The sequence below is a fragment of the Zootoca vivipara genome, chromosome 9, assembly GCF_963506605.1.
Source record: "Zootoca vivipara chromosome 9, rZooViv1.1, whole genome shotgun sequence".
In the NCBI taxonomy this organism is placed as follows: Eukaryota; Metazoa; Chordata; class Lepidosauria; order Squamata; family Lacertidae; genus Zootoca; species Zootoca vivipara.
This window is the reverse complement of record NC_083284.1, coordinates 9,716,026-9,732,358: the sequence shown is the minus strand read 5'-3', so window position 1 is coordinate 9,732,358 and position 16,333 is coordinate 9,716,026. Positions and strand designations below refer to the sequence as shown.

The 16,333-nt window shown below is 46.9% G+C and overlaps 1 protein-coding gene across 3 annotated transcripts in view; it reads left to right on the top strand.

Annotated features, from left to right (window-relative positions):
• The window catches only part of SLC4A4 (solute carrier family 4 member 4), a 191,034-nt gene that overhangs the window by 41,050 nt on the left and 133,651 nt on the right, over positions 1 to 16,333 (top strand). For all 3 annotated transcript variants that reach the window (XM_035103066.2, XM_035103068.2, XM_060278361.1), the window contains exon 2: positions 4,124 to 4,197. In XM_035103066.2, the coding sequence (XP_034958957.1) occupies positions 4,125 to 4,197 (73 nt within the window). In that variant the 5' untranslated portion in view covers position 4,124. The remainder of the gene's footprint in view (positions 1 to 4,123; positions 4,198 to 16,333) is intronic.

Here is a 16,333-nt window from a genome sequence, read left to right as displayed (position 1 = left end):
AAACCAAGGCTGATAGTATCAACAGCCGCCAAGAGAACAAGGAAAATCAACAGGGACGTGCTACCCCTGCCCCAATCCTGACCGAGGTAATCCATCAGAGTGACCAAGGCTGTTCTTCCAGACGTGCCTAGAGATGTCTTGCCACCACTGTCTTCAGCATCTTGTCCGTTTTCCCAGAGCACAGGTCCGAGAAGAGGACTAAGGAGATGGGGGGGGGGGGCTAAATTACCTGCTGCCATTCTGCAAAGTTGAAATGGCAGCTGGCAAATGCTGTGGTCCTCCATTGCTCCCTTTTTTGCCATTCATTTAGCCATTGTGGGGGTGCAGTGTAGGACCAGATTTGGCCTCTTGAGTTCAAGATGCTGTTCCCTAGTGTACAGCAATATGCGAAACCAGACCTGCTGTCCGTGGGTTTGAGAAGTATGCAGCACAATCCTACTTACATCTACTCAGAAGTAAATCCAATTAAGTGGGAATAAAGCTGGCCTGGATTCAGCTGGACAGATGCGATAGCGGAACTGCTATCTGGACTTTCCTCACTTCTACTTGCACCCCTGCAAATTGTCTTGGGGTGGGTGGGAGAACCCCCAGAACAGTATGGCAGTGGGAGGTGAGGGGAGATTGTCTGGTCTTGTGCTGGTCTTTACTTAAAGGTAAAGGGACCCCTGACCATTAGGTCCAGTCGTGACCGACTCTGGGGTTGCGGCACTCATCTCGTGTTATTGGCCGAGGGAGCCGGCGTACAGCTTCCAGGTCATGTGGCCAGCATGACAAAGCCGCTTCTGGCGAACCAGAGCAGCACATGGAAAGCTGTTTACCTTCCCGCTGTAGCGGTACCTATTTATCTACTTGCACTTTGACATGCTTTCAAACTGCTAGGTTGGTAGGAGCTGGGACCGAGCAACGGGAGCTCACCCTGTCGTAGGGATTCGAACCGCCGACCTTCTGATCAGCAATCCCTAGGCTCTGTGGTTTAACCCACAGCACCACCTGCATCCCCTATGACATGAGGAGCAGGGACCGAGCAATGGGAGCTCACCCCGTCAAGCCCCCCTTACTACAGCCCAAAGATTGATAAGGTAAAGGTAAAGGACCCCTGGACAGTTAAGTCCAGTCAAAGGCGACTATGGGGATTCTGGCACTCATCTCGCTTTCAGGCTGAGGGAGCCGGCGTTTGTCCACAGACAGCTTTCCAAGTTATTTGGCCAGCATGACTAAATCGCTTCTGGTGCAACAGAACACCATGATGGAAACCAGAGTGCACGGAAACAACATTTCCCTTCCCACCGCAGCGGTACCTATTTATCTACTTGCACTGGGGTGCTTTCGAACTGCTAGGTTGGCAGGAGCTAGGGCAGAGCAACAGGAGCTCACTCCGTTGCGGGGATTCAAACTGCTGACCTTCTTATCGGCAAGCCCAAGAGGCTCAGTGGTTTAGACCACAGCGCCACCCATATTGGATACACAGGAAAGATGAATCTTTGGTCTCCTTTAGTCAGTTGATCGAAGATATGATAGCACTTGGAACTTATGAATGCATTGCTTACAGACGTAGGCTTCGTATGACAGTTATAATTATATTTGAAATGTGTGTATAAAAAACTTAGTAGGTTGTAAATAACCACATATTGTTATTAACACTTTTATATACATATATACTAGATAAGCATATATGAAATTGTAGTTGTTTGCCCATATAGTGATATATTATAACTTTCCATTTCCTTTCCGTGCACTTTATTTTTGTTTTATCCTGTGCAACTTTCAATAACTTTTTTAAAGCAACACACCAAAATCTCCCCCCTCCCTTGCCTTGGTGCAAAATCTAGATAATGTTTATTAGAGCTTAAACAAACAAAACAAACACCAATATACTGGTAAAAGGTAAATGGACCCCTGACCATTAGGTCCAGTCGCAGACGACTCTGGGGTTGCAGCGCTCATCTCGCTTTACTGGCTGAGGGAGCTGGCGTACAGCTTCCGGGTCATGTGGCCAGCATGACTAAGCCATTTCTGCCAATCCAGAGCAGCGCACAGAAATGCCATTTACCTTCCTGCCGGAGCAGTACCTATTTATCTACTTGCACTTTGACATGCTTTCGAACTGCTAGGTTGGCAGGAGCTGGGACCGAACAACGGGAGCTCACCCCGTTGCAGGGATTCGAACCGCCGACCTTCTGATCGGCAAGCCCTAGGCACTGTGGTTTAGACCACAGCACCACCCACGTCCCACTAATATACTGGTATTATATTGTACAGTATTCGGGAGCAATTTTAACCATATTTCCCACAAACCGGGCAGGGCTTTGTGGCGGTCTACCCTGCCACATAAAGTAAGTGGGACAGAAAATGCCCAGGGTTGGGGGGTGGGCAGTTCTCTGCATCATCCTGTAGCTGCCATTGTAATCAGGCCCAGATTGGGTCTGATCCTGTCATGTCATGGCAGTGGGGCCAGCTTTCGATCCAATGGATTCTGGGCTGCCTCATCCCTGCTCTGGGGAAGCTCCATTTTTGGGTGGGTGGGTGGTTTTGGTCCTTACCAGTGGCACTTCCACTTGCCCACAGATTCAATGTGTGGAGAAGAACACTCCCATTCAGTCGATCAACAACTCCTGCCCAGCGCAACGATGGTTTATTTATTATTATTGTATTGTATTGTATTGTATTGTATTATATTGTATCCCACCCTTTCCCCACCCAAGGAGCTCAACAGGTGGCGTCCCTCTACTCATTTAATCCCACAACAACCTTGTGAGGTAGGCTGGGCTGAGAGGCAATTACCTGCCCAAAGGTTGCCTGGCCGAGCAGGGATTTGAACCCAAGTCCTAGTCCGACACTTTAACCATCACCCCACACTGGCCATCTCTGGGTTGCTCTACCCATCTGCTAGCCTAACATCAATTAAATTCTCTAACAACAATATGTTATAATTTATTTGTATCCCACGCATCTGACCCACGCATTTGTATCGCCACTCTGGGCGGCTTCCAAACATAGTAAAACCTTAAACCTTAAAAAGCTTCCCTGTGCAGGACTGCCTTCAGATGTCTCCTAATATATAATTGCTCATCTCCTTGACATCTGATGAGAGGGAATTCCACAGGGCGGGTGCCACTACCGAGAAGGCCCTCTGCCTGGTTCCCTGTAGCCTCACTTCTCACAGTGTAGGAACCGCCAGAAGGTCGTTGATGCTGGACCTCAGTGTCCTAGTAAAATCACTATGCCCGACACATGAAGCATGCTTTCTTTCTCTGCATGCCTGCATTGTAGCAGGCATGGTCTGAGAAAAAGTATTCCTCCCATGCTTGGAAGAGAACGGGAAGTGTCTCTTGTGGGAAAGCTTTTAAGCCAATTGTTGTTTTTAAAAGGGGGAGGGAAAAAAATCAATGAATGGAATTGATTAAATGTTGCAGCATCATTAAGATTTTTATTTGTGATAAGGGGATGGAGGGAATTGACAAGATACACATGCTTGAGAGGGAGGGAACTGGAGAAGAACGATAGGTGGGTGACCGTCCGAGATATGCAAATGAGCCTGGCGCTCTGACTTGCTGGAGCTTGCTGGTCCCTGGATAATCCTCAGATGTCAGATTTCCGTAAGGCTAACATGTGACACGCAGCTTTGCCTCGCAGTGAAGAAGTGTGCTTTGCTGGTATTAAGAGGGCTGGCGGGAGCTTCGGCCACGTCTGTGGGTTTGCACGCATCTCCTGCCGCCTTTTGCTAGACGATGCGCACCGCTCTGTGGACAGCTACCTTGCGTGGGGGTTTTTTGAACGTGAATGCTTCCGCCAGCGGCTCAAGCCCCTCTTCCTCTCCATGGCATCTCTCTAATTAAAAAGGAAAGGAAGGAGAAAACAAAAGCCTTCTAGTTGCGAGCACCCTCTCCCCACTCCCACCTGCCCCGTCTTGTGATGCCCCGTCGAGATTAGGAGCAGCTGAGCGCTGTGGGACCAGTGGGGGGGAGCTGCATGAAGGAGTGGCGAGCCCAGAGTGAAAAGCGACCCTGCTCTCTTGTAACATGAACAATAGCCTGCAAGTGAATCTGCCCAGGAGCTGGGCCAGTTCGAGTGGCTCCCTCCAGGAGAAGTCTGAACACTCTTTCTTCCTTTTCTACTACTACAGGATGGAGGATGAGGCGGTCTTGGACAGAGGGGCCTCCTTCCTTAAGCATGTGTGCGACGACGAGGAGGTGGAAGGTAAGGAACTGTCCCTTGTTTCTCTGCTTGGTTTTGTGAATGGACTAAGGTCTGCGCTTCCATGATCAAGAGGCATTGTGGGATGGTGAAGTCTCTTTACTGGCTGAACTGCTTGGGGCACTTGGGAGTGGAGTTGGGAATGAATGGGGAGTGTTTATTAATAATGGAGAGTTTTGTTTTGAGAACGTCTATGGGGTGTTCCGGGTGCCACGGTTTTTCCACGCCTCCGAGTTAATGCATACTTCGTTTTCACGCAGTTTTGGCTTTTGATGTGTGGAATACTTATCGGTGCTTAGTGAATCGCTGCTCCGTAAAGGATAATGCAGGCGGCAAAGCGTTTAGCCAGCCTGATGTTAAACGAGGCCGGCAAAGCTGGCTCTGAAAGGGAGGCCTTGGAGGGGCAGAGGCGGAGCCCTCTCGTAAGAGGATCACGTCTTTCTTTCCTGAGGGATTCTTTCAGATCAGGACACGACTTTTTATGACGGAAGGCTTTCTCCCCAGTCTCCTCCCACTTAAAACTTACACTGAGCAGCGAGAGAAGTTTTCCCTTTTGCCTTTCCACAAAGGTGGAAACGAAGCATGCCTGTCAATTTGCAAAACGTTTTTAGTGCTGTGCGTGACTCTTGAAAGCTCCTGGAGAGAGGGGTAGTGTTTTCAGATTCCATGGACCAGCTTTGAACTCTGGATATGTAATGGAAACCAGTCCATTGAGCTCAGTGAGGGCTTGTTGACACATGAAGTTCCTGGAGGGAAAAATTAGTAAATCCCCCCCCCCCCAAAACAACTTCTGGGAAGGCTCAGTTGCTGAAAATATTCCTGTTGTGTGTTCATTTGCTTTTTAACAAACAAAAAAACTTGAAACTGATTTCCTTATCTGTTTCTCATGGGTTTCAAAGCCCAGAGTCAGTGCCAAACTAACTGGTGGGCAGTCAGAGTTTGCGGAACATCTCTAGTAACACCGTTTAGAAAATAAATACATTTATACATTCTCTTTCCTGTCGTGGATACTCATACCAACTGCCTTTACTTTAGCAATTAAAAAAAAAAACGCTTTCATGCTTAGAATGACTTGTTTTGCCAAATGGGTTGACATAACAAGGGATACATTGCGAGTGACATTTTCCTGTGCTGGCAAAACATGTGCACTGAAATATGAGATTTGACAGTATTATGATAACATTTGCACCCCATCCTTCCTCTAAGGAATGCAGCTGCTGTTCATGGGATTGCCTTGTTTTATTATGATAGCAGCTTTGAGAGGCAGCATATGGCTGGATTGGGCAGCCTTCCTGAAGGCACTAGAAGAGTGAGGCCTTGTAATTACAAAGTGGGTGGGGTCCCTTGAAAGACCCTGTCCTTAGGTTGACCCCAAGGTGAGTCCCCTCCAGCAACTCCACTGGGCCCAGACTTTTCATACATGCTGCCTCCCGAAACATACTCACTTGTCAGAGAGCAGTAGGACTTTCCTTTATGTATCACTGAATCATAGTCATAGAGCTGGAAGGGACCTTGAGGGTCATCTCCTGCAACCCCTTGTAATGCAGGAATCTCAGCTAAAGCATCCATGACAGATGGCCACCCAACCTCTGCTTATCTCCAAGGAAGGAGAGTCCACCGCCTCCCAAGGGAGACCTTTCCACCAGCAAACAGCTATTTCTGTCAGAAAGTTCTTCCTGATGTTTAGTCGAAATCTCCTTTTTTTTGGTAACTTGAACCAATTGGTTTGGGTCCTGCCCTCCAGAGCAGGAGAAAACAAGCTTGCTCCATCCTCCATGTGACAGCCCTTGCGATATTTGAAGATGTTATCGTATCTCCTCTCAATCTCCTCTGGAGAGCCAGTGTGGCGTAGTGGTTAAGAGCGGTAGAATCGTAATCTGGGGAACCGGGTTCACGTCTCCGCTCCTCCACATGCAGCTGCTGGGTGACCTTGGGCTAGTCACACTTCTTTGAAGTCTCAGCCCCACTCACCTCACAGAGTGTTTGTTGTGGGGGAGGAGGGGAAAGGAGATTGTTAGCCGCTTTGAGACTCCTTCGGGTAGTGATAAGCGGGATATCAAATCCAAACTCTTCTTCTTCTCTTCTTCCTCTTTTCCAGGCTAAACATACTCCATCATCCCTAGCTAATCACCAAATCCAGAACATCTGGAAAGTCACAGATTCCCCACAACCAACACAGTCCCACTCTCGCCCTGTCCAGAAAGAACGCAGATGGTAGAAAGTGAAACATATGTTTAATTAAGGAAATAAATTAAATTCGGAACAAGCAGACACTAAATATTGACACCCTGCAAACGATATCTTCCCCTCATCCAACGAACTCTGTTCCTACATGTTATCCTAACCGTGTATTGTTATTTATTATGTACTGAATATACCGCCATATACCTGGAGGTCTCAGGGCAGTTCACAGAATAAAATTGAAATATAAAACCACAAAATACATACTCAAAATAAAAACAACAACCTAATATCGCCTCCCAACCCCAACCCCCCGCATTTTAAAAGGGCATAGGATGTCAGTCAAATTAACCACAGGCTGGTTTTCCATTGTTGTTGTTTAGTCGTTTAGTCGTGTCCGACTCTTCGTGACCCCATGGACCATAGCACGCCAGGCACTCCTGTCTTCCACTGCCTCCCGCAGTTTGGTCAAACTCCTGTTCGTAGCTTCGAGAACACTGGTTTTCCATAAGTGCCACCAAAGCAGCATTTATAAAACCAGTTTGGGGGCTGCTCTTCGGTCTTCTAATGCAGGTGTGGGGAACTGGACCTGGCTGTATCCTTATTTCCACACACCCCTTTTGGCCAAATTTGACAGGTGGGCAGACTCACCCACTTGTCAACCACCCGATGTCACAGTGATGTCAGATGACCTGCTTTTGCTCACAGGGTTTGAAATCCAACCACACGCGGACAAAGAAAGGCGTGCAGCACATCCTAAAATGCTGACAATCAGCTGATCGCTGTTGGCGGTTGGGAAGCCTTATGTGCCACATCTACAAAGCGTTGCTGGTGCTTGGGGAAGTCCTATGTGTAGCACTTCAAGGGCACTGAATGTCAGCTGATTGCTGCTGTTTGCCTACCAAGCTTGTGTGCTCTAGCGAGAAGTTCCTACCAAACTGAACACCTGCACACTGCTTTTCCTCACAGGGGCTGCTACTCCTTGAGGAAATGTACCTTCTTGCTTGCCTGGAAGATGCTGTTTCTCTGGTCCTTTTGCCTATGTGCCGATATTTTGGAAACTCCTTAATAATAAGAATTTCATTATTTATATCCCGCCCATCTGACTGGGTTGCCCCATCCACTCTGGGCGGCTTCCAACGTGTATAAAAGCATTACACATTAAAAGACTTTCCTATACAGGGCTGCCTTCAGTTGTATTTGGAAAGTCATGTTATTGGTTATCTCCTTGTCATCTGGTTCCATAGGGAGGGTGCCACTACTGAGGAGGCCCTCTGCCTTGTTCCCTGTAGCTTCACTTCTTGCAGTGATGGAACCAGCAGAATACCCTTGGAGGAGGACCTCAGTGTCCGGGCTGAACGATGGTGGTAGAGACACTCCTTTAGGTATACAGGGCGGAGGCTGTCTAGGGCTTTAAAGCTCAGCACCAACACTTTGAATTGTGCTCTGAAACATCCTTCCTTAGAAACACTTGCCTCTGGAGCCCACCTTGTTGAAGGCTTGTTCCTTTCTGAACCTGAATGCCCCACTGTTGGCTCCTGCCTTCCGAATGGGTTTTAGTCCTAGTCCTCACACATGGTCCCTACTGAATTAGAGTAAAAGGGTTCAGAGAGGTTCCTGGCCTGGTACTTAATAGAGGGTGTCATGGCAGGAGCAAGGTTACCCCCTCCTTGGCTTCTTGGTACATTGCTTCGTTGAGAGGCCAAATAGTCTTAAATCCCAAATTTGGTGGAGCTTCAGATGTGTTTTACAAGATAAAACATTTTTTCCCCTAAGAAATGGAAAGCATTTCAGAGCTCCACCTTTATCCTTTTGAGATAAGCCTTTGGCTCAGCAAACGTGAATTCCTGTGAAAGTTGTGGCAGCCTCTATGACTTCATAGGGGAGTGGAGATTTCTCATTTGACAGCTCAATTACTGGAATTTTAAAGGAAGCAGGAAGGGGGGGGGTCCTGGGGGGGCTTGTCCATTCATTTTTTTTGTACCTCTAATAGACAGATGTTGAGCAGTTGCTCAGATTTTCTGTCTGGAGGGTTAATTAGAACACTCTGCAGGATGGAAAATGGATTAACACGACTCCCATTAACACAGATGGAAGTTAGCCACAAATTATGAGCAATTTTTTCGTGTATAGTGCATTCATCAGTCTGAGTGCTTTAGAGATACGTTTATCTTACTCGCCCTCTCAGCAACTGCAGGGGCTTATTGTTTCTCTGTGGCTGCAATTCATGATGTTGAATGCAATATTGGAGTTGGGGCTGCCTCCATCTTTTTCTGGTGTTGTAACTGGGAGCTCGATTCTAGGCCAAATCCTGTTTCTGGAGGTCAAGAGAACTGTGTGAAACTTAAGTGACAACAGGCAAGCCTGGGGTGGAATGGGAGAAAGCACCATTTGACCTCCACCTCTATTTTCATTCACAAAATAGCCATCATAGTTGCTGACCAGGAGCATGCTGCCTAGACCTGAAACATTGCATTTACAAAGCGGGTAGCAAGCTTTTCTTCATGGAAACTACTTTCCTTTTAAAAATCCAAACTCCTATCCTACTGCCTACATTTCCTTTAAAAAACCCACCACCAACAACAAATGTTTAGGGATTCTAGAGTTCCGTATCACAGGCTAAGTAAGACTGCTGATGCAAAACATTTAGGTACAGGCAATAATCAAAACATGTCAGGAACAAAAAACGATAAGCCTAACATTAGACAATGCGCACCATAGTATAAGTAAGAAACAACAGGCTGTATAGATTGTTTAATTTGGTCAAAGGCTTGGGAGAAGAAGAATGCTTTTGCTTGGCGCTTAAATATATGTAAGCCTCCCAGGGGACAGAGCCACTGCAGAAAAGGCCTGTGTTATTGTTATTGTTGGTTAATATTGTTATGTATTTTTGTGGTGTTATGTTGCAAACCGCCCTGTGATCCTCAGATGAAGGGTGGTATAGAAATTTAACAAAAAATAAATAAAAATAAACATGGCAAAAAGAAAATGGTGCTTGAAGCAGATGGCGGCTGTCAAAAGCCATGAAAATGCACCCAGAGTTGGAAAATAGGCTTGTGCATCTCCCTCCCCATACCCTTTTGTGCTCCCCCTGTAATGGAAGCCTTTATATTTGGGGGGGGGGAGGGAGTTTTTTTTTTTTTAATGAAGCTCACAAAAATTCAGTGTGGTGCAATTTAGAATTCTCAGACTCCCTTTACATACATAAATATGCTGTTTTAAGTCAGCCCTACCTTTAAAACCTTTGCCTTTTAAAGTAGGATCCAAGTCGTGCTTGCTCGATTAGAGCAGGGATCATAGCAACGCAAGCCTGATGGCTTCTCTAACCTCTCACTCTCGCAAAGGAAGAAAAGCAGATTAGATGCCTGGGAGTCCGACTCTAGCAACAGGTTTACAAGCGATGAAGGAAAGGACTGCCCCTCTCCCCTCAGAAGTGCTTTTCTTTCTCTGCCTTGACTGCATTGCAATGGTTGCTCAACCGCTTCCAGTTTAAGGGGCTAACTCTGACATGTAACTCCCTCAATAGGAGCATAGGAAGCTGCCTTATGCCGAGTCCCAACTAGCTCAGTATAATGAATAATAATAATACAGAATATTAAGAAACAGTTTTAAACAACTTGCAGTCACAAAATAAGGTGGGTGCTAAAAATATTCACCTCGACTTATGTAAGGTAGCCTTCCTTACATTTACTCAGGCTGGGGATAGGACAGAGGTTTCTGCAATGTGTAATGACTTAGTGACAACACTAACTTAAGTGTTAGATATAGGGTTTTAGGGGTTTTTTTGATGAGTTTTTTTGTGTGTGGATTTTTTTTTTTGGTATTGAACCCTGCTCGAATCTTGTATATATGCCAATAAAAGTTTGAGAATCTGAAAATCTAAACCTCAAGATCAGGGTAAAGAGGCATGCCTTTAGTATTCTTTGGTAGCTGCACAATGAAGGCGCCAGGCGCACCTCTGTGGGAAGGGAGTTCTGCAGGTTAGGGGCTGTCACAGAGAAGGTCCTCTCCCAGGCCTCCCCCTCCCTGAGCCTCTAACAGTGAAGGAACTACCTGGAGAGCCCCCTCTGCTAATCTCATCACCCGGGAGGGTCTGTAAGGATGGGGGTGGTCTTTCAGATATTGGTCCATCCAGTTCAGTATTGTCTACACTGGTTGGCAGTGGCTCTCCAGGGTTTCCAGACAGAGTCTTTCCCTTTCTGGAGATGCCAGGAATTGAACCTGGTAACTTCTGAGGATGGATCAAGCATGAATGTATTACAGATCAAGCGTTGTGCAAGTCACAGTTTGGTGCTAAATGGGTGTAACATGGGAAGTAGTTCTGTGACTTTGTAAGAAATGGAGTGAGAGAGGCGTGCATTTTGTTTTGGAGCACAGGGTTTAAACTGGTCATGTGGGTCAGAAAAGCTGCCCCCCAACCTTTCCCTCTCTACCGTCTTTAGTATCAGACCGTCTTGCAAGCCAAAGTCTTCTGGCGTGTTCTTGCATGTCACGAAAGTCTTCAGAGGTCATTTATGTAAAAGATTACACTGGCCTTTGGAAGACACTTGCGTTTCAAAGACCTGATTAGAAATGATCAGGCTATTCTGCAGTTGCATGCTTGATAAGACGTGCCCCCCCCCACATTCCTATCCTTTTCATCGTCCATAAAAGGTTCGATTATAACTTTGAGATAAGTGCTGAATCCTCACTTAGATTTCCCAGTGTCAATAAGCTAGAGAACTTGTGAAATAAGGGTTAGTGGAAGCTGGTGATTCTGATATGTTTTATATAACCCAGGGGTGGGGGGATGGATTCCCTGGATTATTCGTCAGCCTTTTGTGCCCCCTCCACTGCTTCAGCCTCGGAGTCTGAACTACTTCCTATCACAGGCTCTTTCTACTCACTACATCCTGTTGCCCTTTCAGCATCTGGCCCTTCCTCCCAATCTTTTCCCTCTGACCTCTCCTCTGTGCCCCACCACCAATCCCCTGGCTCTGGGCCTTCCTCCTCTGGGGTTTCCCTTGGGGGTTCCCCGGCTGGTGCGTCCCACCACTCCTCTTTGTCCAGCCAGTCCCTGACAGCCATGTTGGTAGGGGCAGATGGGAGTTGGAGTACCAACATCTGGAAGGCCAAAGGTTCCCTGTCCTCTAGACGAGCACTGGGCAGAAGAACGAACCATGTGGAATCATGTACTGTAGACCAAACATGAGTCCCCTTCCTAGCACAACCTCATGAGACTACCTGCAAGGACGGGCTTGAGCCAATGCACAACAGTCCCAACCATCCAACCGCCGTCCTCACAAGGTGACCAACAGAGAGACACTCCCCCTATATAGCCCCTCCCAGAGGCAATCTACTAGGGCAGGCCAGTCCAACTCCCAAGAGACTGCAATTTACTCCCAGTGTAAAAACAAACAAACTGGAAGTGATCTACCCATTGTCAATGAGGATTGACCAGAATTGTTGAGCTTTTTGGGGGGGAGTTGTTGAGCTTCTTTTGGGAATACCACAGCTATTGAGCTTTTTGGGGGAGAATCAAATATTTCCCTCATCTCACACTCCGCCAATAACAAACGCTCGAAACGTATTCAACAGCGCAATAAGAAAACACAAAACGCTCAAAACGTATTCAACAGCGCAATAAGAAAACACAAAACAGTGCCCACTTTACGTAGTGGAGGGACAGAGCTAGGGGGCCAGGGGGGCACGCAGAAAAATCATTCAAAAGTTTTTCTAAACCTGCGATTGATAAGGAGCTAGCGATCGACCGGGATCACCAGGGGACCTACCTGTCGACCGCGGTTGACCGGTTGAACATGTCTGTACTAGGGTGATAAAGGTCTCAAAACAAGTGAGTCAAAACAAGGCCCGAGGCCTGAATACATCCAAAACAGTGAGTTTACCTGATGCCTCCAGCACGGAAAAGAGAAAATGAACATTAGTTTGCTCTAGCTGCTGATAACAGAATTCTCAGTTCCTCTTCAGCTGCTCTCTCCCTCCAGCTTTTTAGCTAGAGGGCCCTCTGGCCCCACCTTGGCAACTTCTCACAGTTTGTCAGGTTTTATTTTTTTGGCTGCAGTTTGTGGCTGGCATAACCTAATTCCCATGCCTCCCAGCCAACTCTTCTCTCCGTCTCAGCTTTTGGGGCAGCCACCTGCCAGTCTTGAATCTTCAGATAGTCAGCTCAAGTGCTTCGCTCTAAATCAGCCTGACCTCGTGCCCATTGAATGTTTGGGACTGCAGCCCCCATCAACCAAAGTCATTTGGCAAAGCCTGGTCCAAATTTTACACCCTTCCTGATTTTCAAACTGTTAACACCACCTTCAAAATGCCATGATATAGTCCTTGTTGGTGACTTTTGTGTTTCCAACTCTGATGTGCTTCATCTGCCCCAAATTCTTCTGCTCTCCAGGGCTAGAGCTTTTTTGTGTGTGTTCATAGTTCCTATGCCCAGAATTCCCCTCCCAGGTTGACCTGTCCCTTTCCTTTATTTCATATATGCTATTTATATAATATACAAAAGATTGTGTCCCACCTTTCCAGTGTCTCTTTGCCACTCAGTGTGGCTCGCAACAGCTTAGAGTCACAATACAACAAAAAATAACATGAAATGCAGCAACAAAATACAAAACATAAGCAACAACCAATAATTGTTCATTTTTAAATACTGCACCTGTCCTTTGCTTTATATGTAAGAAAAAGTCTCAGAGCAGCTCAAGAAGATGGAATACAATGACTAAAAGCAATTGAAAACCAAAAAAATTGAAAACAAAGAAATGCAAATTTCATAAAATGTTCATTAAAAAGTCCTACCCACGACACTAAAAGATGAGCAGTTCTGTAGGAGGCAACTTGACTACCAAAGGTGTGAGTGAATTAAAAGGCACCTAAAGACTGGCAGTGATGGTGTCAGGTGTGTCTCCCTGGGGAGAGCATCCGTCAGACAAGATCTCTTCTATTCCCACTCTCAAACCAATCTTTTCCATGAAGCCTTAGCTCTTCCTTCCCACCCCAGAACAAAGCCAAAGCATGTGCAATTGCACTTGTACACACCAATCCCCTGTTACCTTCCCATCCTTCCCTCCTCTTCAGCCCTTTAGTTAATTTCCCTAACTGCTGAAATTTGGATGGCAAGCTCCCTGGGGCAGGGGACTCAATATGTTCCCCCGCATCTTTCAACCTACTTTGAAAAGCAACACGTCAGTGGATAAATAATAAGGGATGCATTTCGCGGCAAGCCTGACATCGAGCTAGGGATGAAAAGATGAGAGCAGGGTGCCTCTCAGGACAGCGGCATTACGTGCCATTGAAAATCAGAGTTGGCAGGATCAAATCTGCAAGGCACATTCAGTAGAAAACTGGTGCCGTCCTTTGGTTGCTGGAGCAGCAGTGGCTACCTCTGATGAATTGTTTTAATGCCGTGGTCAGCTTGATAATAGAAACACATCATAGTAAGCCTGTAGTCCTAATACTTTAATATGCTGCCAACAGTACTAGACAATCTCTTTAATCCCTCGATCACATGTGCACCAGTGCAGCTTTTGGTAACATGAATCTGAAGTTGTGTGTGCGCATTGCTTTTGTGCTTTCCCCGTATTCTGCAGAAGAGAGAAAATCACAGTATTGCTTTAGGTGCTTCAGTAAGAGAAACAGACAACAGAGAGAAAGGGTTTTCTGCTTTCCCTCCCGCCCCCATCGGAGACTTTCTTGGAGGAAATGGTTGGCATGTGTATACAATATCAAGACAAACTCCTAGACTTTCCTCCCAGGAGTGCCTCAGCGGGAAACACTTGACACAATTTTTCAATGAGCCTTTATGTACGAGATCTCTCCCCTCCCCCATTTACTAATGCAACTCGAGTTTTCCCATGGGAATGAGACCGTAAATTGTTCTTGTCACAATCCTACTCAGCTTCAAACTGATCAAGCTTTTTCCAGTGGTGTTTCAAATATACGTGATTTCTCGTAAACGCACAGTGCCTTGGAACGTAACCCCCGTGTAAATTGGGAGTTGCCTGTATGGGATATGCCCCCCCCCAAAGGATATGTGTATATTGGTGTCTGCCTCAAAGTTGCTAAAGAATTTGAACTCGGATGTTGTTGATTTCCCCCTAAAGCTTTAATGTTTAACATTGCGAAACTCAGGCGGTTAATCCAAGGCACAGATACACGAAGGCGGAAGGCAGGTGAGCCAGCTGTTCAGGTTGATCTGCCGACGATGCACCCCTTGCAACCCTGTTATAAGTCGGCTGGGTTCAGGTTGGCATGGCACCTCTGGAGTTGCATGCCTGGGGAGGGGGTGCCATTGAATCTTGACTGTTTTCACACACTTGATACCACATCCTGTACAATTCTATTCGTTATATTTTATCTGCACAATCAGAATGAATTTCAGGAACCGAAATGCTTTTCCTGTGCAGCTTGAGCAGGAGCAGTGAACAGCGCTAACAGTTAATTGTTGTAGCTTGTCTTCGCTTACCCCCACCCCACTGCTCTGCTCACCATTGTGAAGAATATTCTTTTGTTAGGAATGGTTCGTTTTGAGAAAACTAGGTAGGCATAGGCCAATAAATATGTGGACTGTCCCTGGATCAAGTGACTTGTCTTCTTTAAGTTCTCAGAGTTCTTAACCTAGTTTAAGGTTGTCATCTAAACTAGCCAGATTATTTAACCGAGAATCAATCTCAGCCAGTCTGCCGTTTGAAAAAGAAGGCTTTAGAGCCACCTGGCCCCCAACTGGCACCTAGACATTCCATTTTGGTGACTGTTAACTTGGTTAATAATAATAATAATAATAATAATAATAATAATAATAATAATAACAACAATAATAATATTTATACCCCGCCCATCTGGCTGGGCCTCCCCAGCCACTCTGGGCGGCTTCCAACAGAAAAATAAAACACAGTGATCTATTAAACATTAAAAGCCTCCCTAAACAGGGCTGCCTTCAGATGTCTTCTAAAAGTCTGGTAGTTGTTTTTCTCTTTGACATCTGATGGGAGGGCGTTCCACAGGGCGGGCGCCACTACCGAGAAGGCCCTCTGCCTGGTTCCCTGCAACTTGGCTTCTCGCAATGAGGGAACCGCCAGAAGGCCCTCGGTGCTGGACCTCAGTGTCCGGGCAGAACGATGGAGGTGGAGACGCTCCTTCAGGTATACTGGACCGAGGATTTTTAGGGCTTTAAAGGTCAGCACCAACACTTTGAACTGTGCTTGGAAACGTACTGGGAGCCAATGTAGATCTTTCAAGATCAGTGTTATGTGGTCTCGGCGGCCGCTCCCAGTCACCAGTCTAGCTGCCACATTCTGGATTAATTGTAGTTTCCGGGTCACCTTCAAAGGTAGCCCCACGTAGAGCGCATTGCAGTAGTCCAAGCGGGAGATAACTAGAGCCAGACTGGCTAGACAGTCCGCAGGCAGGTAGGGTCTCAGCCTGCGTACCAGATGGAGCTGGTAAACAGCTGCTCTGGACACAGAATTGACCTTCGCCTTCATGGACAGCTGTGAGTCCAAAATGACTCCCAGACTGCACACCTGGTCCTTCAGGGGCACAGTTACCCCATTCAGAACCAGGGAATCCTCCACACCTGCCCGCCTCCTGTCCCCCACAAACAGTACTTCTGTCTTGTCAGGATTCAACCTCAATATCCTCCAACCGCCATTTGGAGTCTAGCTTATACATATATCTGAGTTTGTTTTAACACTGGAGATAGGCTCCCTGTGGGGAGGAAGGCAGGGTGAGCAGGCCTTCCCACTGCGACAGGTGGAGCAGAACAAGAGGTTGAGGGGATTCTCCCACCTGAACCTTCCCCAAGGTCCTTGACGAACCACCCTTCTGCATCATCACAGAGCCAGTGTGCCCAGACTATGACCTGGGAGACCAGGGTTCGAATGCCCACTTGCCACGAAGCTCGATGGGTAACCTTGGGGGCCACTCCCTGCCTCTCTGCCTAACTTACCTCACAGGGGTTATG